Source organism: Bombina bombina, chromosome 2 (genome assembly GCF_027579735.1).
Source record: "Bombina bombina isolate aBomBom1 chromosome 2, aBomBom1.pri, whole genome shotgun sequence".
NCBI classification, from domain to species: domain Eukaryota; kingdom Metazoa; phylum Chordata; class Amphibia; order Anura; family Bombinatoridae; genus Bombina; species Bombina bombina.
The window spans coordinates 485,531,269-485,555,963 of NC_069500.1; the positions used below are offsets into that span (position 1 = coordinate 485,531,269).

Below are 24,695 nucleotides of genomic sequence, written 5' to 3' on the forward strand. Positions count from 1 at the left end.
AATCTTAAGTGCCTACAGGTTCTTATTATATGCGGAGTTATACATTTCCATTACTATTTGCTTTCCCCAAATATTTCAATAAAGTGAAGTCTATTTTATCACACCTACCATACTTAAATGCCCACCTCCCCCCCCCATACCCCCCCATACAATATGTCTATCAGTCTAGGTGTAACTTCCCATCCTCCAGTAGTGAAACCATAGTTTATCTGACCACCTCCCCCCCACACACACACGCAATAATATATCACCTAGTTTAGGTGAATTAAAAACGCGGCTTTCTAGTCTATACCGCATCCTAAAGCCATTTAATTTATGCAACGCACTAACATATACTTAACAGATTTTACCATGGGCTTAGCATTTATTACTACATACTTTTCACCTAGCTTGTACCTAATATTCTAAACTTACCTTGTTGTTCACATACTTCAACTTTTGCTATTCCTTGAAATTATTTTCTTGTAAGCCTTATTAAAATATATCCTAACTCTAGTTTTAAAAATACATCAAATAGAGGTTCTCCAGCAGGGGTCCACGAGTGGCCCTGTCACATCACGGCTTGCCTGCTTTACATTATGTTACAGCACCTTTGCGGTCTACAAGTGGCCGCTTATATCTTATAGTAGGCATAATGTTTAAGCAGAGTTTATTGCTTATATCTAATGGGTAATTTGTCATTTAACCGTTTTATATACCTATACGATCTTGTTTTGGCAGCTTACTCTGTAACAATTTATTCTCCTTGTTATTATGTGTTGACAATTAATAATTGTTTGTTTTGAAAAGAACCTCAATAAAAATTTAATTAAAAAAAAAAAAAAACTATTGTGAGGGTTCTTGACTTTCCTCTGGTGGCAGGAAATATATCCCACATGTTATAGACTCCTATGGACTCTCATTATCCCAAAAGAAAGACCCTTATCGGTTAAGTAATAATTCTGTTTTTTCACATCCAAAATAATAAACCTGTATGATTCAAATATTTAGGGTTTGAAGTGATTGCGACTCTAAGATAAAATACCAAAATTGTAACCACATTTTAAAATTTGATTTAATATTAAATGCTCAAGTGTGGTTAAACTATACACTTTTACAACCTATACAAATTGTAAATACTAATACTAAAAATACATAATTGGGGAAAGTGCAGACACTGCTCATAATGATTTGTCATTTCCAGCACTCACCTGTCCCTTGGTCTGGGGTCTGTCTCTGGAAGAAGAGCTCCTTTGCTGCGAGTAGGTATGAACTGAACAAATGGAGTAGAAGCCAAAAAGCGAAATAGATGTATCCTCTCCAGTGCCACTCTTCGATGCTTAGATAGCTCCAGGCAAGACAGTAAATCACTGCGGACTGAGGTGAACAGCTAAAGAACATACTGATAACTGTTCAGAGTTACAAACCTACACAATTATACTTAGAAAGGAAGAGTTCAAAGAGAGTAGCAAATGTATTCTAGACACATGTACAATGTTAACCACATTATACAGATTATATCACATTTACACACACACTTTAAACCACACATTTAAAGAAGTATGACAGAACATTTAAAATGCATTAAAAGGGACAGTAAACACCATGTAATTACAAGACATTTCTGTTGTGGTGTTGCTATAGAATAACATATCAGTCAAGTCGTAATGTTTTAAAAACAAATTAACATCCCTTTTACTGCAATTAGATTTTAATACCCAAACTCCACCCACAATTCTCCTTATTTGGAGGCGCCAATCTGGGCTTTAATCCTCTGGTAACAAGGATAGCTACTGTCATAAAGTTATTATAATGTGAATTGTTTTTCAGTTGTTATCTGATAAGATCAAGGTCAGATATGTAGTAGGGTTATAGTCTTGAGAAGCCAGCAGGGTGCATTTCAAGTACTAAGATTTAGAAATAATTCAATTTTCAGAACTAAATTACATGAAAAGGGACAAAATAAATATAAAAATATATTGCAAAGTTGTTTCATTATAGATAACTAAACATTTTATATGAAATATTCAAGGAGTTTACTGTCCCTTTAAAGTAAACCAATGCGTGCTGGGAAAAAAAAAAGAAAATGTACTTGTTATTATAGTTTATTATTTACAGGCAAAGTGGACTTCTTTATTGTTAAAGTGTTTTGCAATTAACAAATCACAGCAAGTTTCATGTCCTTTTGACACTTGCAAACAGGGCAAGGGGAGAAACTGCTTGGGACCCGCACTGCTATGGGTGAGGGTATGAGAAGGTGCAATGTACATTTTGTATTTAGTTTATAAATAAGTGGTTATGATATCAGGAGGTGTAATATTGGACACATTGAATGCTGGGACAGAGGCAATGCATACAGGGGGAGAGGAATAAAGGAGTTGGGCTGAGGAACCTCACACATTTTTCTTGCCAGGGCCCTGCTTGCAAGTAATACAGAGCTAATGCTCAGGTAATGCATAGTAATCTGCACCAGAAATGCAAGAGAAAATACATATAAGAACACTATTTTACAATTATTATTTTTATTGTTTGTTAATTCTGACTCTTATGGCTTATCTGAGTTGATGATAATCTATTTCAGACAGCATTGCAATACCTTAGAAATCACAACAGGAGCACTTTCCTTCAGAAGATACATTATAACTTGCGAAACCGTTAAAGAGATTTCTTAGAGGACTTAGTTTTAATGCAGTTCCTACAAAAAAAGGTTGCTTGCTGTTGCTATTAGGAGTTAGAATTGCTCTTAATCCTGAGGAAGAGCTGCACAGGTTAGTAACAGCTGACCTATAAATAGAACTTGCAGAAAGAAATATATTCTCTTGTCAATAGGATTTATAAAATAATGATCTTTTAAAGGAACCCCATAATACTTAGATATTATGGAAATAGGTGTATCCACATCAAGAATGCACACAATTCCACTTAAAACTGGTTCAGAAAATGTATACATGGTATTAAACCTGTATGGGATCTAAAAATCATGACCAGGTTAGGGCATTCTTCAGAAATCAAACTAAACTATGGATTAAATGGGGACCATACATTAGTTTGATCTAGAATTAAATCATTAATCCACCTGACACAGGTGAGAATTTTAAATGCTGTAAAACTTCACTAGGCAGTTTCTTTAGTTGAGTGAGTGACAGACACAATTGTTTCATGAATTTCCTACCTCAGATGAAGTGTGGGCCCTAATTGACAAGGATTCAGAATCTGGGGAAGGATAGAACGCTGTAAATTTATACTTGCCATGAAAATAAATAAACTAGTATTCTACAATTTATATATATGATTCTTGGAAGGGCTTCTGGCACATAACTATCAGACTTGTTAGTGTTATCATCAATATATTTAATTCCAAAATGAATAATGCCCATGCACATCTGCATGAACTATACTTATTTCATAATACTGAACTTTTAAAGGGCCAGCAGCATAATATATGTAGCGGTAACTAGCCATAATCTATAAAAAGGTACTCCAAAGGAAGTTCAGGCTTATATATGAGTTGATATTCCCAAATTCACACACAAATAAAAGGAACATACAACTTGATTCCAACTGTGTATTTAGAAGAAGAACTGAGTCAAACTGGATAATCAAAATACATACAACCCCAATTCCGAAAAAGTTGGGACAGTATGGAAAACGCAAAATAACAAACAACAATATGAAAAATCAATTCACCCTATACTATATTGAAAAAACATTATGAACACATTATTTGATGTTTTACTTTGTGAATTTAATCTATTTTTGAAAATATAAACTCATTTTAAATCTGATGACTGCAACACATTTCAAAAAAGTTGGGACAGGGGCAATTTAGTACTAATAGCGATGTGCCAAGTTGAAATAAGAAGGTGATGTGAAACAGGTGAGGCAATAGTGTAATCATAGTATAAGCCTCCAAAAAAGGCCTAGTCCTTTAAGAGCAAGGATGGGTCAAGGCTCGCCAATCTGCCAACAGATGCGTCAGTTAATAATCCAACACTTTGAGAACAACTTTCCCCAAAGACAAATCGGTAGGATTTTGGGCATTTCACCTTCTACAGTGCACAATATAATTAAAAGATTTAAGGAATCTGGTCAAATCTCGGTGCATAAAGGGAAAGACTGAAAAACACTTCTGAAAGTGCGTGATCTCCGATGTCTCAGACGTCACTGTCTCAAAAACCGTCATGAGTCAGTAATGGATATTCTGACATGGTTTCGGGAATACTTTGGTAAACCTTTGTCAGTAAACAACATTCGCCGCTGCATCCAGAGATGCAAGTTAAGACTTTACTATGCAAAGCAGAAGCCATACATCAACACTGTCCAAAAGCGCAGCCGACTTCTCTTGGCTCGGTCTCATCAGAGATGGACAGTGGCACAGTGCAATCGTGTTTTGTAATTTTTGGAAAAAACAGCCATCGTGTTTTCCGGGTCAAAGAGGAAAAGGACCCTCCAAGCTGTTATCAGCGTCATGTCCAAAAGCCAGGGTCTGTCACGGTATGGGAGTGTGTCAGTGTCCATGGCATGGGTAACTTGCACATCTGTGAGGGCCCATTAATGCAGAAAGATATGTATACATTTTGGAGCAACATATGCAGCCATCCAGATGTCGTCTTTTCCAAGGACGCTCCTGCATTTTCCAGCAGGACAACACCAAACCACATTCTGCCCGGATTACAAGTGCATGGTTGCATAAGCAGAGAGAGTGGGTGCTAGCATGGCCTGCCTGCAGTTGTGACCTGTCTCCGACTGAGAATGTGTGGCGCAATATGAAGCGCAAAAAAAGGCAACAAAGGCCCCATACAGTTGCGCAGACATGCATAATGGATGAATGCGGGGAAATTCTGCTTGCTAAACTTAACCAACTGGTGTCTTCAGTGTCCAAATGTTTAATAACTGTTATTAAAAGAAAAGGTGATGTTACACAGTGGTTAACTGTCGACTGTCTGAACTTTGTTGGAGTGTGTTGCAGTCATCAGATTTGAAATGAGTGTATATTTTCAAAAATACATTAAACTCACTAAGTAAAACATCAAATAATGTGTTAATAATGTGTATTCAATATAGTACAGGGTGAATTGAATTTTCAAATGACTCTTTTTGTTTTGTTTTTTTGCATATACCATACTGTCCCTACTTTTTCGGAATTGGGGTTGTATTAAATATGAAGCTCAGTTTGGCTTAGCTTTTATCCAGATTGTCCGTAAAATCTGCCAGGTGGTGAAGACATAAAATTGGTCCTGGGAAGAACACTGCAGTGCAGATAACATCATAATGCTGAACCTCCAACTCTACAGTGTTGGTTCATGCAGGATCATGCTTCATGTTGAAATACCAGGGATAATCCTCCTAGCTGTACAAGGATACCAGTAAATTGAGACAAACTTGCAAAAGTCAGGGCCCTCAACAACAATCACTATAAAGTAATGTAGATGGTCCTTCTTGTATGCAAACTAACAAACTGATCTAAGCTAGACAGGAAGAGGAGGGGTATATGTAGGAAATAACAAATCCCTCATACTTCTTGTAAGGCATCTCTAGTTGTCAGTGGCCAATTATTAACCAGATATAATTCTACAAGTGTGTGCGACACATCAATCAATAAAACAAACAGCATGCAAGACACAGTTCATAATTTACATGTGTTTTAGAATACACAGCTCAGAGATGTACGTGTAAAGATTAAACATGTAATACACATATATTACTCAGTATATACTCAGTATACTCACAATACAGTAATCCTTATAGACAACAATAAACCCATTGTACTTGAAAGGATACTGATCAGGCCACTAAGGATGCCACAGATGTTTAGCAAAAGAGGGGAGAGGGGGCATAGTAGCTGGGAAATTATTAAAATTCCACATGGAAAGAAAGGAGCCAGTCTCTTGTCTAAGCGGTATGGCACAACTGGACAATGAACCATCAGCAGTGCAAGCTGGGTGGCAAGATAGCCATATGCAGGTCCAGCAGACGAAGGAAGCAACCATGACAGAAAAATGTAGAGGATGGAACAGCACAGTGTGCATATACAAGAAAGATGCAGATAACTCAAGGTTCCCATATAACTTTCCATTTGGATGCATAAAAGGAAAACAAGCAGGGACAGGAAAAAGAGACGGACATCAGGAGTACACAGCACATGTGTGAGTAGACGATGACCTAAAAGGAGAGAAAAGAAGACATTCTACTCCATACATGATGTTACTCATTGTAATATTACATAGATATCATGGGTATATACAAACATACAACTTAGTTACTGCACATCTATATTTTGAGGGACAGGGTTTCTTAGGGAACATGCAGGATTTAAGAATGTCTTTGATCATAGGTAAACTTATCAAATAAATGCCATATGAATTACTGGTATAATGGGGCTATTATTATACAAGAAAGCAGTGTATTTCAGACCCATACAGCTGTGGGTCAAGCACAATCACATTCTTTTATCCTGCATTGTGCCGGTTATAAAATGCACAATGGCGTCACCACTACTTGGTGCATGAATAATTAAAATAAAGCAGTGAGGGTGAAACGTATATTAAAGAGACATAAAACAAGTTGGGATAGAGACAAAATAATATAATATGCACTTTAATTACTTTACCTGCAAATTTATACTGCAGTGCCTCACCATGAACCCTTTCTTTTTAGTTTCTGAATTGTAAAGCTCTAATTCCCTCCACACGATTCCTTTTATGGCTGTATCTATGTTTATTGTTCTTTTGGTAAAATGCAAAAATGAATAGGGATTATCTGTTGGAGAATGCCTAGAAGCTGTGTATAAACACTGATAAGAGGGGTGGAGTTAGCTGCTCCAGGCAGTTTAGCTATGTAATTCATTTTGCTTATTTTTGAAAATTATTTTAGAATACTTGCCAGCAATTTTTAAACAATTTTTTTATGCAAACTATTTTAAATTAATTAGCCCTTTTAGCATATGCACATATCTCAACCTGTTTTATATCCCTTTAAGCTCAAAATGTTATGACACATAAAGGGCCAGATTAGGAGTGGAGCGCAAATGTTTGCGCGCAAGCAATAAGGGGTTTTATGCTGTGTTTTGTGCTCGTCGGGCTTACTGCTGGTATTATGAGTTGAAAGTTAACGCAATCACTTGAGCACAATTGCAATTTATGCTAGAATGATTACCGCAACTTCAGAGATCTGGTTAACTGTTGCTTGAGCATTAATTGCGCCAGAAGTAAGCTTCTTGCTCTCATTGGGTTGCTAATCCAACGAGCGTAAAAAGCCGAAGTTAGAATATTGGGTGTGCATTCGAATAATCCCCTATAGAAGTCAATGGAGAGAAAAAAAGTGGGGAAAAAACACCCTATTCTCACGCATACCCAATTGCATATTCTCATGTGTTCTAACCCAACATGAAAATATAAATATTTCACATTCCAATGATCTTCAAATAACTGAATATGTTCTATTTATTCACAAATACATATTTCTACATATATCTGATTTTTTTTGTACAATATATATCTATACCTATATAAATACATTATTATATATAGGTATAGATATATACAGATATACTGTATTTATATATATATATATATATATATATATATATAGCAATGTTAAAGAAGAAAAAGAGTCATGGCACTCAGAGGTCGATATAGGAATATCTATTTTATCATTTTTCTTTGTTCTCTATAACACTTTATTAAATATGAATATTACATAAAACATAATTTATGTAAGAACTTACCTGATAAATTAATTTCTTTCATATTGGCAAAAGGTCCATGAGCTAGTGATGTATGTATAAATACACCCCTCACCACACCCACAATTCAGAATAGCCAAGTAGTGGGGTGATAAAATAAGGAGTAAAAAAGCATACAAGAAGAGGAACTGGAAATATAATTGTGCTTTTATACAAAAAAAAACATAACCACCATAAAAATGGTGGGTCTCATGGACTCTTGCCAATATGAAATAAATTAATTTATCAGGTAAGTTCTTACATAAATTATGTTTTCTTTCATGTAATTGGCAAGAGTCCACGAGCTGGTGATGTATGGGATAGAAATACCCAAGATGTGGAAAACCACAGAAGAGTCCCTAGAAGGGAGGGATAAAATAAAAACAGCCATTTCCGCTGAAAAAAAATAATTCACACAAAAAATAAGTTTTTCTCATAAATTGAAGAATTTTTTTTTAAAATATAAGCAGAAGAATCAAACTGAAACAGCTGTCTGAAGAACTTTTCTACCAAAAATTGCTTCAAAAGAAGCAAATACATCAGAATGGTAAAATTAGTAAATGTATGCAAAGAAAACCAAGTAATTGCTTTGCAAAACAAAACAACCGAAGCTTCATTCTTAAAAGCCCAAAAAGTGGCCACTGAACTAGTAGAATGAGCTGTAATTCTTGCATCCATAACAGTTTTTTACCTCTAGAGGGTGTTAGTTCATGTATTTCATATAGATAACACTGTGCTCGTGCACGTGAAGTTATCTGGGAGCAGGGACTGATTGGCTAAACTGCAAGTCTGTCAAAAGAACTGAAATAAAGGGGCAGTTTGCAGAGGCTTAGATACAAGATAATCACAGAGGTTAAAAGTATATTAATATAACTGTGTTGGTTATGCAAAACTGGAGAATGGGTAATAAAGGGATTATCTATCTTTTAAAACAATAAAAATTCTGGTGTAGACTGTTCCTTTAAGAATTACAGTCCAGGAAGGATGAACAAAAGGGGGCCCCCTGAATAAAACGATGATAGGCTAATCATCAAAAACAGAGAGAGTAAAGTGTTTAGGATTTAAGAATATCAACTGTGATATCTGAAAACAATCCTTGTATCATAGATTCAGTATGCAAAGCAAAAATAGATTTTAAATGAAAATGATCAAAGGGAACCATGCCCGATGCTGCAGTTATGAGACCTAAGACTTTCACGCACATAGCCACTGAAAGAAATGATCCAGACTGTAAGTTAAACAGGGCAACGCCAATTACAATTGACTTTTGCCCGATAAAGACAAAGACATGAACACAGAATCCATCTAAAACCCCAAAAATAAGTGACCCTTGCCTGAGGAATCACAAAACTCTTAAATTAAATCCTCTATGTTTTGAAGAAACAAAACTTAGTTGATAAGAGATTCCAAAAAAGAAAGATCCATATAAATGAATACTGCATGTATTGGATACTTGTAAGTGCGTCTAATTACCCGTAAGGGACTCAAAACGCTGCTCATTTAATCGACCTCACCAGGAATCTAATCTGCAACCCTCAGGTTGCTACAGAGCTCATACACAGTGCATTAGTATGCTGAGCTTATCTGTCCATCTTTAATAAAAGAAAAGTTTAAGCTAATACCAAGATACCATCCAAATAAGGAAGCACCACCATACCTTACTGTCTGAAGACAGAAAGAAGCGCACCAAGAACCTATGAAAAGATTAATAAAGCTGTTGCTAGACCAAATGGAAAAGTGACAAATTGTTAGAGTTTATTTAAAAAAGAAAATCTCAGAATCCACAAGTGGTCTGAACGAAATTAAAATAAGATAAACATCCTGAAAAATGGAGTGGACATGAAATGACCTTAACAATAAGGCATAATAGTCCTTATAATCGCCAACATAAAAATTGAAACTCTAGCAAAACAATAGAAAAGTCTTCAGATCCAAAAATGGACTGATTAAACCCTTTTCCTTTGGGACAATAGAATTGAATAGAAACCCAAACCCTGTTCCTGAAAAAGAACTGGCATAATCACCCCTGAAAAGAATTCACAGAGTGTACTAAGAAAGAAAGATTCTTCCCATCGAAGGTCTGATTCTGAAAATCTATTCAAACCCTAAGAATAATATAGATTTTAGACTGATCCAAAAACAATTTAGTCTGCCCCCCACCAGAAGGACTGGATAGAGAACCGCACCTCCATGCAGTCTAATAACTAGTAAATATATAGCGTTTTTCTCTCAAAAAGAATACAAAAAAATGCTTTTTCAGTGCGTACATTCGGAATTAACCAAAATTAGCAGCTGAAAAAAACAGTTGTTATTATTACCAAAATAAATGGTGTACAATAAATTAACCTTAAAAGGCCAGAGGGCTGTAATAACCCTACCAGAATATGAATCTGAGACCCTTGGATCTAGAACAACATTTGTAGTCAGGACATTTACCAACTGATCTACCTCACCGGACTTAAAGTAGAGCAGAAAAAAATTCTAGATCTCCAACAATTGTGGAAAAAATAGAAATCAAACAAATTATTATACTATCAAGATAGAGATAATAAAAATATATTCAAAATCATAATAATATATATATAGTAAACATAATTAAATGAATACATCTGAAGTAAATAAACAGTTATATACTTGAGAATCTGAAACTGCTTAGACTAACTGTTCAACAAAGGTTGAGAAAACAGCAATGTCAGCCATAGATAAAGCTGAGCTAAAATATAAACAGTACATGAATATGCTCTACCAAGGTTATATTCAAAAATTCTAAAGAATCCTGAAAATAAGTACCAATCTCCATAGAAATAGTAGTACAATCCCAAAAGGGAATCAGGATAAACATTCTCTAGAATATAATACAAATAGTATATTGAATAGGAAGAAAACCTCAAGAGCAAAAAAATCCATCTTTGAAAAGGATTAATAACATACGGCTAGATTACGAGTTTTGCGTTATGAGGGATGTGGTGCCAACTTGCACGTTATTGTCACCGCTCTCTTACCTACAGCGCTGGTATTACAAGTTTTTATAAACCCGGCGTTATTAGGCAAGAAGTGAGCGTAGAGCAAAATTGTGCTCCATACCGCACTCCAATACCAGCGCTGCTTAAGTCAGCGGTGAGCTGGTTGTACGTGCTCTTGCACGATTTCCCCATAGACATCAATGGGGAGAGCCGGCTGAAAAAAAGCCTAACACCTGCAATAAAGCAGCGTAAAGCTCAGTAACCCAGCCCCATTGATTCCTATGGGGAAACAAAATGTATCTTTACACCTAACACCATAACATGAACCCCGAGTCTAAACACCCCTAATCTTACTTATTAACCCCTAATCTGCCGCCCCCGACATCGCCGACACCTACATTACTTATTAACCCCTAATCTGCCACTCCGGACATCGCCGATACCTACATTATACTTATTAACCCCTAACCTGCTGCACCCAACATCGCTGACACCTACATTATATTTATTAACCCCATAATTTAACCCCTAATCTCCCACCCCCAATGTTGCCGCAACCTACCTACACTTATTAACCCCTAATCTGCCACCCCCAACGTCGCCGCCACTATAATAAACATATTAACCCCTAAACCGTCACACACCGACATCGCAAACACTAGTTAAATATTATTAACTTTTGAGTGGGGGTCCCCCAGGCTCCTCTTGATGGAGGCAAAGGGCTAAATGGAATGGAATATATAATATTAGATTAATTTAGCACTTCTGATAAGTATGCTTCAATGAGTGATTACTCAGGTGAATGTGGCTCTGCACATACAATCTTAACACTGTGAAATGTTACTTTACACAATGTGGTTAAAATGCTATTTTAATAAACACATATATAATAACATCAGAATAGATAAAATAAGATAACATAGAAGAACCTTCATGGATCCATGAGGAAAAAAACAATCATAAATGTCACAAGGTTACAGCAATAGTAAAAACAGTAAAAATGCACTTGGCTGAATTAAAAGTCTGAATATTAGACCGAGGGGTCCACGAAAATATTAAAAAACAAATGTATCCACTATGCCACTAGATGATAGATATTGATGCTATAAACTGTGTGTCATAGAGAACGATTGAAGAAAAAAGTGAAATATGTTCACTTCCTAATGGTAGCTTCTGTGAGGATAATATGTGGTAGAAAACTGTAAAAAATATATCAGTGGGTGTGTTCCATTTATCCCAAAAGACCAATGAGAATAATGGTAATGTGCATAAAATTGTAGTGGTAAAAATTAGAAAAAACCCATATGTGCAAAGTTGCGATGATAAAAGAAGAAAGAATCTCTGTCAGTAGGTAATATCCAAAAAAAGGTGTTAGTGAATCCAAATGGTCAAAAAAAAGGGAAAAAAATTCGAAAAAAATAGTCAATCAGTGATATTCCTGGTGTAAACAAACAGACCAATACAAAGAGTCAGATCCTCAAATTCCAAGGTATAAATGTGGAAAAACGTGTGTTCAAATATACGAAACAAATGCTGAAACAAACTCCCACATAAGTGAAAAAAATTCAGTGCATGAAAGAAAAAAAAAAAAAAAAAAAAAAGGGAGTGATTCTGATATGGTAAAAACACAGAAATCCTATGATACAGCAGGTGAAGTATATGGCGAGACGATCAACATCAACCTAAAATGAAAAATAAAAAAACATAGTGCAATAACGTTTTCAAATTCAAAGTGGTGAAGGGATTAGGCTTACCTATCGGTCAACGCGTTTCGGCCCGTGATAGGCCTTTATCAAGACTGATTTCAAATTCTGTTGGTAAGCCTTTTATAGCCCTAAACCGGAAGTGTCATCTCTGCCCACTTCCGTTTTCAGATTTTCGTTCGTTTAACTTTCATAGCAATAAAATAACAATGTAGTTGCTTTTTTAGGTCTCAGATTGCCATCAGGTTAAGATGCAGTCTTAGCAGAAGTGCCATAGTTTTTTTAGCCCTTTATTCTGAATACAGCGTCTTCATCTATATTGTGACGTCACTTCCGGTAAATATTTTTTGTGACCTTAAATGGTTTAGTGCTTCTATCCAAATGGGGTTGTTTACGGATTTATGTGTTTAGTTTAGGATAGAGCAGAATTTATAATTTTCTAGTTTTAGTTTAATTGCATTGGTTAATTTTCATATAGCCGTTTTTACGACCTTTTGATTGACGTCACAATGGGTGTCTTAGAAATGAGAATGTTTACGAGATGCTGGACTTTAGATTTCATTTGGTTGTTCCTTACGATCTGCAAAATGGGAGTGTAGAGGAGATAGTTTACTATATATGTTTCTATAAGATCCTAGGTAAGGGAATGTATTATGCACTTCTAACGAGTGTTTTGTTTCTGTAGTCGTGTTTTTTTCTGTAGTCGTATTTTTTCTATAGCGAGAAGCTATGGGTGTGCATACATTCTCTCATTGTGATTGGATAAATATTTGGGGGTATGTCAGTTGGTTAATCTTGGATTGGTCTTTGTGTCATAATGTGTATTTAGATCTGAAGTTGAGAAGGGATTATCGACAGATCCTAAATGGTTTTAGGATCATTTAAAATACTGATATGTTTATATCATTTTTGTAGATAGAGATTTATAGGGAATGGCTTTGATGTTAGCTTTACTATTAATGAGCAGGGATCTATTTTCTGCAATGATATCTTTCTCGTATATATGGAGGCATTTTTGGATGCACTTTCTTCTTTAAGTATCTAGAGGTAGATTGGGACCGGACTTCATTTGTCCTTCTATAATTTTCTGTCTGAGGTTATCTAGGTGGAACAGCGCACTCTATATTTAAATGCATGTCTAAGAGTAGGTTTGAGACTAGACTTCTTTCATCTGTCTCTGTTTGGTGTTATCTAAATTAATCAGAGCACTGATCTAAGGTAAATCGGGGTACTGGTCTAGGATAATGATGTGATAGACATTATTCTCTCTTTTAACAAATGGTTCAAGAGTACTCTCTATATATGAAAACTATTGTATATATGAGAGATAGGTGTCAGAGTGGTTCCTCTATTCTTATTTCGAGGATGGGGGATCATGCATAGAATTATAATGCAAAAATAGGTGGACAATTTTACCATTAACCAATGCAATTAAACTAAAACTAGAAAATTATAAATTCTGCTCTATCCTAAACTAAACACATAAATCCGTAAACAACCCCATTTGGATAGAAGCACTAAACCATTTAAGGTCACAAAAAATATTTACCGGAAGTGACGTCACAATATAGATGAAGACGCTGTATTCAGAATAAAGGGCTAAAAAAACTATGGCACTTCTGCTAAAACTGCATCTTAACCTGATGGCAATCTGAGACCTAAAAAAGCAACTACATTGTTATTTTATTGCTATGAAAGTTAAACGAACGAAAATCTGAAAACGGAAGTGGGCAGAGATGACACTTCCGGTTTAGGGCTATAAAAGGCTTACCAACAGAATTTGAAATCAGTCTTGATAAAGGCCTATCACGGGCCGAAACACGTTGACCGATAGGTAAGCCTAATCCCTTCACCACTTTGAATTTGAAAACGTTATTGCGCTATGTTTTTTTATTTTTCATTTTAGGTTGATGTTGATCGTCTCGCCATATACTTCACCTGCTGTATCATAGGATTTCTGTGTTTTTACCATATTAGAATCACTCCCCTTTTTTTTTTTTTTTCTTTTTTTTTTTTCATGCACTGAATTTTTTTCACTTATGTGGGAGTTTGTTTCAGCATTTGTTTCGTATATTTGAACACACGTTTTTCCACATTTATACCTTGGAATTTGAGGATCTGACTCTTTGTATTGGTCTGTTTGTTAACACCAGGAATATCACTGATTGACTATTTTTTCGCCTTTTTTTCCCTTTTTTTTTGACCATGTGGATTCACTAACACCTTTTTTTTGATATTACCTACTGACAGAGATTCTTTCTTCTTTTATCATCGCAACTTTGCACATATGGGTTTTTTCTAATTTTTACCACTACAATTTTATGCACATTACCATTATTCTCATTGGTCTTTTGGGATAAATGGAACACACCCACTGATATATTTTTTACAGTTTTCTACCACATATTATCCTCACAGAAGCTACCATTAGGAAGTGAACATATTTCATTTTTTTCTTCAATCGTTCTCTATGACACACAGTTTATAGCATCAATATCTATCATCTAGTGGCATAGTGGATACATTTGTTTTTTAATATTTTCGTGGACCCCTCGGTCTAATATTCAGACTTTTAATTCAGCCAAGTGCATTTTTACTGTTTTTACTATTGCTGTAACCTTGTGACATTTATGATTGTTTTTTTCCTCATGGATCCATGAAGGTTTTTCTATGTTATCTTATTTTATCTATTCTGATGTTATTATATATGTGTTTATTAAAATATCATTTTAACCACATTGTGTAAAGTAACATTTCACAGTGTTAAGATTGTATGTGCAGAGCCACATTCACCTGAGTAATCACTCATTGAAGCATACTTATCAGAAGTGCTAAGTTAATCTAATTTTATATATTCCATTCCATTTAGCCCTTTGCCTCCGTCAAGAGGCGCCTGGGGGACCCCCACTCAAAAATTGATTTTCTATTCTTGGTAACAACTAGGTGTTACCACCCTTAGGCTTATAGGGGTTTTAGTTGGCGCAGGTCCGCATATCTCTGAACCTTAAATATTATTAACCCTTAATCTGCTGCCCCTAACATCGCCGCCACCTACCTACATTTATTAACCCCTAATCTGGCGCACCCAACATCGCCGCCACTATACTAAATTTATTAACCCCTAAACCTAAGTCTAACCATAACCCTAACAACCCCTAACTTAAATATAATTAAAATAAATCTAAATAAAAATTAATATCATTAACTAAATAATTCCTATTTTAAACTAAATACTTACCTATAAAATAAACCCTAAGCTAGCTACAATATAACTGTTACATTGTAGCTAGCTTAGGGTTTATTTTTATTTTACAGGCAAGTTTGTATTTATTTTAACTAGGTAGAATAGTTATTAACTATTTACTAACTACCTAGTTACAATAAATACAAATTTACCTGTAAAATAAAACCTAACCTGTCTTACAATAAAACCTAACCTTACACTACAATTAAATAAATTACATTATTAAATATAATTACCTAAATTACAAAAAAAAAACCCACTAAATTACACAAAATAAAAAACAAATTATCAGATATTTAAACTAATTACACCTAATCTAATAGCCCTGTCAAAATAAAAAAGCCCCCCCAAAATAAAAAAAAACCCTAGCCTAAACTAAACTACCAATACCCCATAAAGGGCCTTTTGCGGGGCATTGCCCCAAAGAAATTAGCTCATTTACCTGTAAAAAAAAATACAAACAAAACAACCCCACCAACAGTAAAACCCACCACCCACATAACCAACCCCCCCCCCCCAAATAATATCCTAACTAAAAAAACCTAAGCTCCCCATTGCCCTGAAAAGGGCATTCGGATGGGCATTGCCCTTAAAAGGGCATTTAGCTCTATTGCTGCCCAAACCCTACCCTACAATAAACCCTTAAAAAAACCTAACACTAACCCCCAAAGATCCACTTACAGTTTTGAAGAGCCGACATCCATCCTCAACGAAGCCGGGAGAAGTCCTCAGCGAAGCAGCAAGAAGTCCTCAACGAAACCGGGAGAAGTCTTCATCCAAGCCGGCAGAAGTGGTCCTCCAGATGGGCAGAAGTCTTCATCCAGACTGCATCTTCTATCTTCATCCATCCGGCGAGGAGCGGCTCCATCTTCAAGACATCCGGCACGGAGCATCCTCTTCCATCTAAGTTTTCTTCCAGAATGAAGGTTCCTTTAAATGACGTCATCCAAGATGGCGTCCCTTGAATTCCGATTGGCTGATAGAATTCTATCAGCCAATCGGAATTAAAGGTGAAAAAATCATATTGGCTGAGGCAATCAGCCAATAGGAGTGAGCTTGCATTCTATTGGCTGCTCCAATCAGGATTTTTTCACCTTTAATTCCGATTGACCTCGATGGAGAAGAGGATGCTCCGCGTCGGATGTCTTGAAGATGGAGCCGCTCCGCGCCGGATGGATGAAGATAGAAGATGCCATCTGGATGAAGACTTCTGCCCGACTTCTCCCAGCTTCGTTGAGGACTTCTTGCCGCTTCGCTGAGGACGGATGTCGGCTCTTCAAAACTGTAAGTGGATCTTCAGGGGTTAGTGTTAGGTTTTTTTAAGGGTTTATTGGGTGGATTTTATTTTTAGGTTAGGGTTTGGGCAGCAATAGAGCTAAATGCCCTTTTAAGGGCAATGCCCATCCAAATGCCCTTTTTAGGGCAATGGGGATCTTAGATTTTTTTAGTTAGGATTTTATTTGGGGGGTTTGGTTGTGTGGGTGGTAGGTTTTACTGTTGGGGGGATTGTTTGTATTTATTTTACAGATAAAAGAGCTGATTTATTTGGGGCAATGACCCGCAAAAGGCCCTTTTAAGGGCTATCGGTAGTTTAGTTTAGGCTAGGGTTTTTTTTTTAATTTGGGGGGGCTTTTTTATTTTGATAGGGCTAATAGATTAGGTGTAATTAGTTTAAATATCTGATCATTTCTTTTTTTATTTTGTGTAATTTAGTGTTTGTTTTTTTTGTAATTTAGGTAATTGTATTTAATTAATTTAATTTATTTAATTGTAGTGTAAGGTTAGGTTTTATTGTAAGACAGGTTAGGTTTTATTTTACAGGTAAATGTGTATTTATTTTAACTAGGTAGTTAGTAAATAGTTAATAACTATTTAGTAACTATTCTACCTAGTTAAAATAAATACAAACTTGCCTGTAAAATAAAAATAAACCCTAAGCTAGCTACAATGTAACTATTAGTTATATTGTAGCTAGCTTAGGGTTTATTTTATAGGTTAGTATTTAGTTTTAAATAGGAATTATTTAGTTAATGATATTAATTTTGATTTAGATTTATTTTAATTATATTTAAGTTAGGGGGTTTTAGGGTTAGTCTTAAGTTTAGGGGTTAATAAATTTAGTATAGTGGCGGCGACGTTGGGGGCGGCAAATTAGGGGTTAATAAATGTAGGTAGGTGGCGGCTATGTTAGGGACAGCAGATTAGGGGTTAATAATATTTAACTAGTGTTTAAGATGCAGGAGTGCGGCGGTTTAGGGGTTAATATGTTTATTATAGTGGCGGCAATGTCGGGAGTGGCAGATTAGGGGTCAATAATTTTATTTCAGTGTTTGCAATGCGGGAGGGCCTCGGTTTAGGGGTTAATAGGTCGTTTATGGGTGTTAGTGTACTTTTTAACACTTTAGTTATGAGTTTTATGCTACAGCTTTGTAGCGTAAAACTCATAACTACTGACTTTAGAATGCGTTACGAATCTTGCGGGATAGGCTGTACTGCTCACTTTTTGGCCTCCAAAAAAAAGCTTGTAATACCGGTGCTATGGAAGTCCCATTGAAAAAAGACTTTACGAAAATTGCGTAAGTTAATTTGCGGTACGGCCAAAAAAGTGTGCGGGACAGCTGTACCTACAAGACTCGTAATAGCAGCGGTAGTGAAAAAGCAGCGTTATAACCCATAACGCTGCTTTTTTACTCATAACGCAAAACTCGTAATCTAGCCGATAGTTAATAGGAGAACTCCTAAAAGCTATAAATAACAAATATTTCCTTAACAAAGAACATAAAAAATGTTCAAAATGAATAATAAGGAGAATTTTTAACAAACTGTCTGATACAGGATCTTTAAAACAAAGAAACCTTCATCAGGAGGTGCCGAGTGGTGATGTCAACTTGTTTCTGAGCGTCAGAAGGCAGCGTGCAGCAGAGCTGGGAGAAGAGAGTGGAGGTGAGAGCCAAGCACCACGCTAAGCCAAAAAGGTGTTCTTTCTAGCACCACAGCTGCATTGCAATCAAGACCACGCAACTAGCGTGGGAGCACTCGAGACAAGGGGAGGCGGACTGGTGGATCCTTTGACACCACAGCACGGCAGGAGACATAGGTTCTCAAGTAAACGGAGATTGGCTTGTTTGTATTTTGTTTGGCTCTGTGTAGATCACAAGATAGCTGCGGAGGAGACCTGCCCCCTAAGTATTAAGCTGAGTGACAACGGACAAGAGAAAAACAGAATTTATGCTTACCTGATAAATTACTTTCTCCAACGGTGTGTCCGGTCCACGGCGTCATCCTTACTTGTGGGATATTCTCTTCCCCAACAGGAAATGGCAAAGAGTCCCAGCAAAGCTGGTCACATGAACCCTCCTAGGCTCCGCCCACCCCAGTCATTCGACCGACGGACAGGAGGAAATATATATAGGAGAAACCATATGATACCGTGGTGACTGTAGTTAGAGAAAATAATTCATCAGACCTGATTAAAAAACCAGGGCGGGCCGTGGACCGGACACACCGTTGGAGAAAGTAATTTATCAGGTAAGAATAAATTCTGTTTTCTCCAACATTGGTGTGTCCGGTGCACGGCGTCATCCTTACTTGTGGGAACCAATACCAAAGCTTTAGGACACGGATGAAGGGAGGGAGCAAATCAGGTCACCTAAATGGAAGGCACCACGGCTTGCAAAACCTTTCTCCCAAAAATAGCCTCCGAAGAAGCAAAAGTATAAAATTTGTAAAATTTGGCAAAAGTGTGCAGTGAAGACCAAGTCGCTGCCTTACATATCTGGTCAACAGAAGCCTCGTTCTTGAAGGCCCATGTGGAAGCCACAGCCCTAGTGGAGTGAGCTGTGATTCTTTCAGGAGGCTGCCGTCCGGCAGTCTCATAAGCCAATCGGATAATGCTTTTAAGCCAAAAGGAAAGAGAGGTAGAAGTCGCTTTTTGACCTCTCCTTTTACCAGAATAAACAACAAACAAGGAAGATGTTTGTCTGAAATCTTTAGTAGCCTCTAAATAGAATTTTAGAGCACGGACTACGTCCAAATTGTGTAACAAACGTTCCTTCTTTGAAACTGGATTCGGACACAAAGAAGGTACAACTATCTCCTGGTTAATATTTTTGTTGGAAACAACTTTCGGAAGAAAACCAGGCTTAGTACGCAAAACCACCTTATCTGCATGGAACACCAGATAGGGCGGAGAACACTGCAGAGCAGATAACTCTGAAACTCTTCTAGCAGAAGAAATTGCAACCAAAAACAAAACTTTCCAAGATAATAACTTAATATCTACGGAATATAAGGGTTCAAACGGAACCCCTTGAAGAACTGAAAGAACTAGATTTAGACTCCAGGGAGGAGTCAAAGGTCTGTAAACAGGCTTGATCCTAACCAGAGCCTGAACAAATGCTTGAACATCTGGCACAGCTGCCAGTCTTTTGTGAAGTAAAACAGATAAAGCAGAGATCTGTCCCTTCAGAGAACTTGCAGATAATCCTTTCTCCAAACCTTCTTGTAGAAAGGATAGAATCTTAGGAATTTTTATCTTGTTCCATGGGAATCCTTTAGATTCACACCAACAGATATATTTTTTCCATATTTTATGGTAAATTTTTCTAGTTACAGGCTTTCTAGCCTGAATCAGAGTATCTATTACAGAATCTGAAAACCCACGCTTTGATAAAATCAAGCGTTCAATCTCCAAGCCGTCAGTTGGAGGGAAACCAGATTCGGATGTTCGAATGGACCCTGAACAAGAAGGTCCTGTCTCAAAGGTAGCTTCCATGGTGGAGCCGATGACATATTCACCAGGTCTGCATACCAAGTCCTGCGTGGCCACGCAGGAGCTATCAAGATCACCGAGGCCCTCTCCTGATTGATCCTGGCTACCAGCCTGGGGATGAGAGGAAACGGTGGGAATACATAAGCTAGGTTGAAGGTCCAAGGTGCTACTAGTGCATCTACTAGGGTCGCCTTGGGATCCCTGGATCTGGACCCGTAGCAAGGAACCTTGAAGTTCTGACGAGACGCCATCAGATCCATGTCTGGAATGCCCCATAATTGAGTTATTTGGGCAAAGATTTCCGGATGGAGTTCCCACTCCCCCGGATGGAATGTCTGACGACTCAGAAAATCCGCTTCCCAATTTTCCACTCCTGGGATGTGGATCGCAGACAAGTGGCAGGAGTGATCCTCCGCCCATTGAATTATCTTGGTCACTTCTTTCATCGCCAGGGAAGTTCTTGTTCCCCCCTGATGATTGATATATGCAACGGTCGTCATGTTGTCTGACTGAAACCTTATGAATTTGGCCTTTGCTAGTTGAGGCCAAGCTCTGAGAGCATTGAATATCGCTCTCAGTTCCAGAATGTTTATCGGGAGAAGAGACTCTTCCCGAGACCATAGACCCTGAGCTTTCAGGGATTCCCAGACCGCGCCCCAGCCCACTAGGCTGGCGTCGGTCGTGACAATGACCCACTCTGGTCTGCGGAAGCTCATTCCCTGTGACAGATTGTCCAGGGTCAGCCACCAACGGAGTGAATCTCTGGTCTTTTGATCTACTTGAATCGTCGGAGACAAGTCTGTATAATCCCCATTCCACTGTCTGAGCATGCACAGTTGTAATGGTCTTAGATGAATTCGTGCAAAAGGAACTATGTCCATTGTTGCAACCATCAATCCTATTACTTCCATGCACTGCGCTATGGAAGGACGAGGAACAGAATGAAGTACTTGACAAGAGCTTAGAAGTTTTGATTTTCTGACCTCTGTCAGAAAAATCCTCATTTCTAAGGAATCTATTATTGTTCCCAAGAAGGGAACTCTTGTTGACGGGGACAGAGAACTTTTTTCTTTGTTTACCTTCCATCCATGAGATCTGAGAAAGGCTAGGACGATGTCCGTATGAGCCTTTGCTTTTGACAGGGACGACGCTTGAATCAGGATGTCGTCCAAGTAAGGTACTACTGCAATGCCCCTTGGTCTTAGAACCGCTAGAAGGGACTCTAGTACCTTTGTGAAAATCCTTGGAGCAGTGGCTAATCCAAATGGAAGTGCCACAAACTGGTAATGCTCGTCCAGAAAAGCGAACCTTAGGAACTGATGATGTTCCTTGTGGATAGGAATATGTAGGTACGCATCCTTTAAATCCACGGTAGTCATAAATTGATTTTCCTGGATAGTAGGTAGGATCGTTCGAATAGTTTCCATTTTGAACGATGGTACCCTGAGAAATTTGTTTAGGATCTTTAGATCCAAAATTGGTCTGAATGTTCCCTCTTTTTTGGGAACTATGAACAGATTGGAATAAAATCCCATTCCTTGTTCTCTTATTGGAACTGGATGTATCACTCCCATCTTTAACAGGTCTTCTACACAATGTAAGAATGCCTGTCTCTTTATTTGGTTTGAAGATAATTGAGACCTGTGGAACCTTCCCCTTGGGGGTAGTTCCTTGAATTCCAGGAGATAACCTGAGAAACTATTTCTAGCGCCCAAGGATCCTGAACATCTCTTGCCCAAGCCTGAGCAAAGAGAGAAAGTCTGCCCCCCACTAGATCCGGTCCCGGATCGGGGGCTATCCCTTCATGCTGTTTTGGTAGCAGTGGTAGGCTTCTTGGCCTGCTTACCCTTGTTCCAGCCTTGCATTGGTTTCCAGGCTGGTTTGGGTTGTGAAGTATTACCCTCTTGCTTAGAGGATACAGAATTAGAGACTGGTCCGTTTCTGCGAAAGGGACGAAAATTAGGCTTATTATTAGCCTTAAAAGACCTATCCTGTGGGAGGGCGTGGCCCTTTCCCCCAGTGATGTCTGAAATAATCTCTTTCAAATCAGGTCCAAATAATGTTTTACCTTTGAAAGGCATGTTAAGCAATTTTGTCTTGGAAGACACATCCGCTGACCAAGACTTTAGCCAAAGCACTCTGCGCGCCACGACAGCAAACCCTGAATTTTTCGCCGCTAATCTAGCTAATTGCAAAGCGGCATCTAAAACAAAAGAGTTAGCCAATTTAAGTGCTTGAACTCTGTCCATAACCTCCTCATATCATACGAAGATTCTTTACTGAGCGATTTTTCTAGTTCCTCGAACCAGAAACACGCTGCCGTAGTGACAGGAACAATGCATGAAATTGGTTGTAGAAGGTAACCTTGCTGTACAAAAATCTTTTTAAGCAAACCCTCTAATTTCTTATCCATAGGATCTTTGAAAGCACAACTATCTTCGATAGGAATAGTAGTGCGTTTGTTTACAGTAGAAACCGCCCCCTCGACCTTGGGGACTGTCTGCCATAAGTCCTTTCTGGGGTCGACTATAGGAAATAATTTCTTAAATATAGGGGGGGGGAACAAAAGGTATGCCGGGCCTTTCCCACTCTTTATTTACTATGGCCGCCACCCGCTTGGGTATAGGAAAAGCGTCGGGGGGCACCGGAACCTCTAGGAACTTGTCCATCTTACATAATTTCTCTGGAATGACCAAATTGTCACAATCATCCAGAGTAGATAACACCTCCTTAAGCAGTGCGCGGAGATGTTCTAATTTAAATTTAAATGTCACAACATCAGGTTCAGCTTGATGAGAAATTTTTCCTGAATCTGAAATTTCTCCATCAGACAAAACCTCCCTCATGGCCCCTTGAGATTGGTGTGAGGGTATGTCAGAACAGTTATCATCAGCGTCCTCTTGCTCTTCAGTGTTTAAAACAGAGCAATCGCGCTTTCTCTGATAAGTAGGCATTTTGGATAAAAGATTTGCTATGGAGTTATCCATTACAGCCGTTAATTGTTGCATGGTAATAAGTATTGGCGCACTAGATGTACTAGGGGCCTCCTGTGTGGGCATAACTGGTGTAGACACAGTAGGGGATGATGTAGTATCATGTTTACTCCCCTCATTTGAGGAATCATCTTGGGCAATATCATTATCTGTTGCATTACTGTCCTTACTTTGTTTGGACACTATGGCACAATTATCACATACATTTAAATGGGGAGACACATTGGCTTTCATACATATAGAACATAGCTTATCTGATGGTACAGACCTGTTAAACAGGCTTAAACTTGTCAACAAAGCACAAAAAACGTTTTAAAATAAAACCGTTACTGTCACTTTAAATTTCAAACTGAAAACACTTTATTACTGAATATGTGAAAAAGTATGAAGGAATTGTTCAAAATTCACCAAAATTTCACACAGTGTCTTAAAGCATTAAAAGTATTGCACACCAAATTTCAGAGCTTTAACCCTTAAATTAACGGAACCGGAGCCGTTTTTACATTTAACCCCTATACAGTCCCAGAATGAGGCTCTGTCTATAACTAGAAAGGCCCCCATCTGAAAAAGGTGTCCAACACAGTGCCTGCCGTTTTTCTAAACGTTCCCCAAGATTATAATACCAATAATTAGTTAGAATCTGCATAATATGCCTAGTAAAGCAATTGTTTTAGCCCAGAAAAATGTCTACCAGTTTTTAAGCCCTTTTTGAAGCCCTTTATTCTTTTATGTTTAACTAAGAAAATGGCTTACCGGTCCCCATGAGGGGAAATGACAGCCTTCCAGCATTACATGGTCTTGTTAGAAATATGGCTAGTCATACCTTAAGCAGAAAAGACTGCTAACTGTTTCCCCCAACTGAAGTTACTTCATCTCAACAGTCCTGTGTGGAAACAGCAATCGATTTTAGTTACTGTCTGCTAAAAATCATCTTCCTCTTACAAACAGAAATCTTCATCCTTTTCTGTTTCAGAGTAAATAGTACATACCAGCACTATTTTAAAATAACAAACACTTGATAGAAGAATAAAACTACAAAAAACTCTTAACCATCTCCGTGGAGATGTTGCCTGTGCAACGGCAAAGAGAATGACTGGGGTGGGCGGAGCCTAGGAGGGTTCATGTGACCAGCTTTGCTGGGACTCTTTGCCATTTCCTGTTGGGGAAGAGAATATCCCACAAGTAAGGATGACGCCGTGGACCGGACACACCAATGTTGGAGAAATTCTCGTTCAGCTGAAAGCCATAGAAACCCAGGTGGCCTGGATAAAGGTGTGTTAATTTGCTTATGTACATTTGTGTGTATCTGCTTTTATGCA

At 37.7% G+C, this 24,695-nt stretch overlaps 1 protein-coding gene across 2 annotated transcripts in view; it reads right to left on the minus strand.

Annotated features, from left to right (window-relative positions):
• The window catches only part of RHBDD3 (rhomboid domain containing 3), a 210,804-nt gene that overhangs the window by 51,817 nt on the left and 134,292 nt on the right, over positions 1 to 24,695 (minus strand). For both annotated transcript variants that reach the window (XM_053702177.1, XM_053702176.1), the window contains exons 3-4: positions 5,761 to 6,141; positions 1,191 to 1,356 (exon numbers count right to left, since the gene is read on the minus strand). In XM_053702177.1, the coding sequence (XP_053558152.1) occupies positions 1,191 to 1,356; positions 5,761 to 6,141 (547 nt within the window). The remainder of the gene's footprint in view (positions 1 to 1,190; positions 1,357 to 5,760; positions 6,142 to 24,695) is intronic.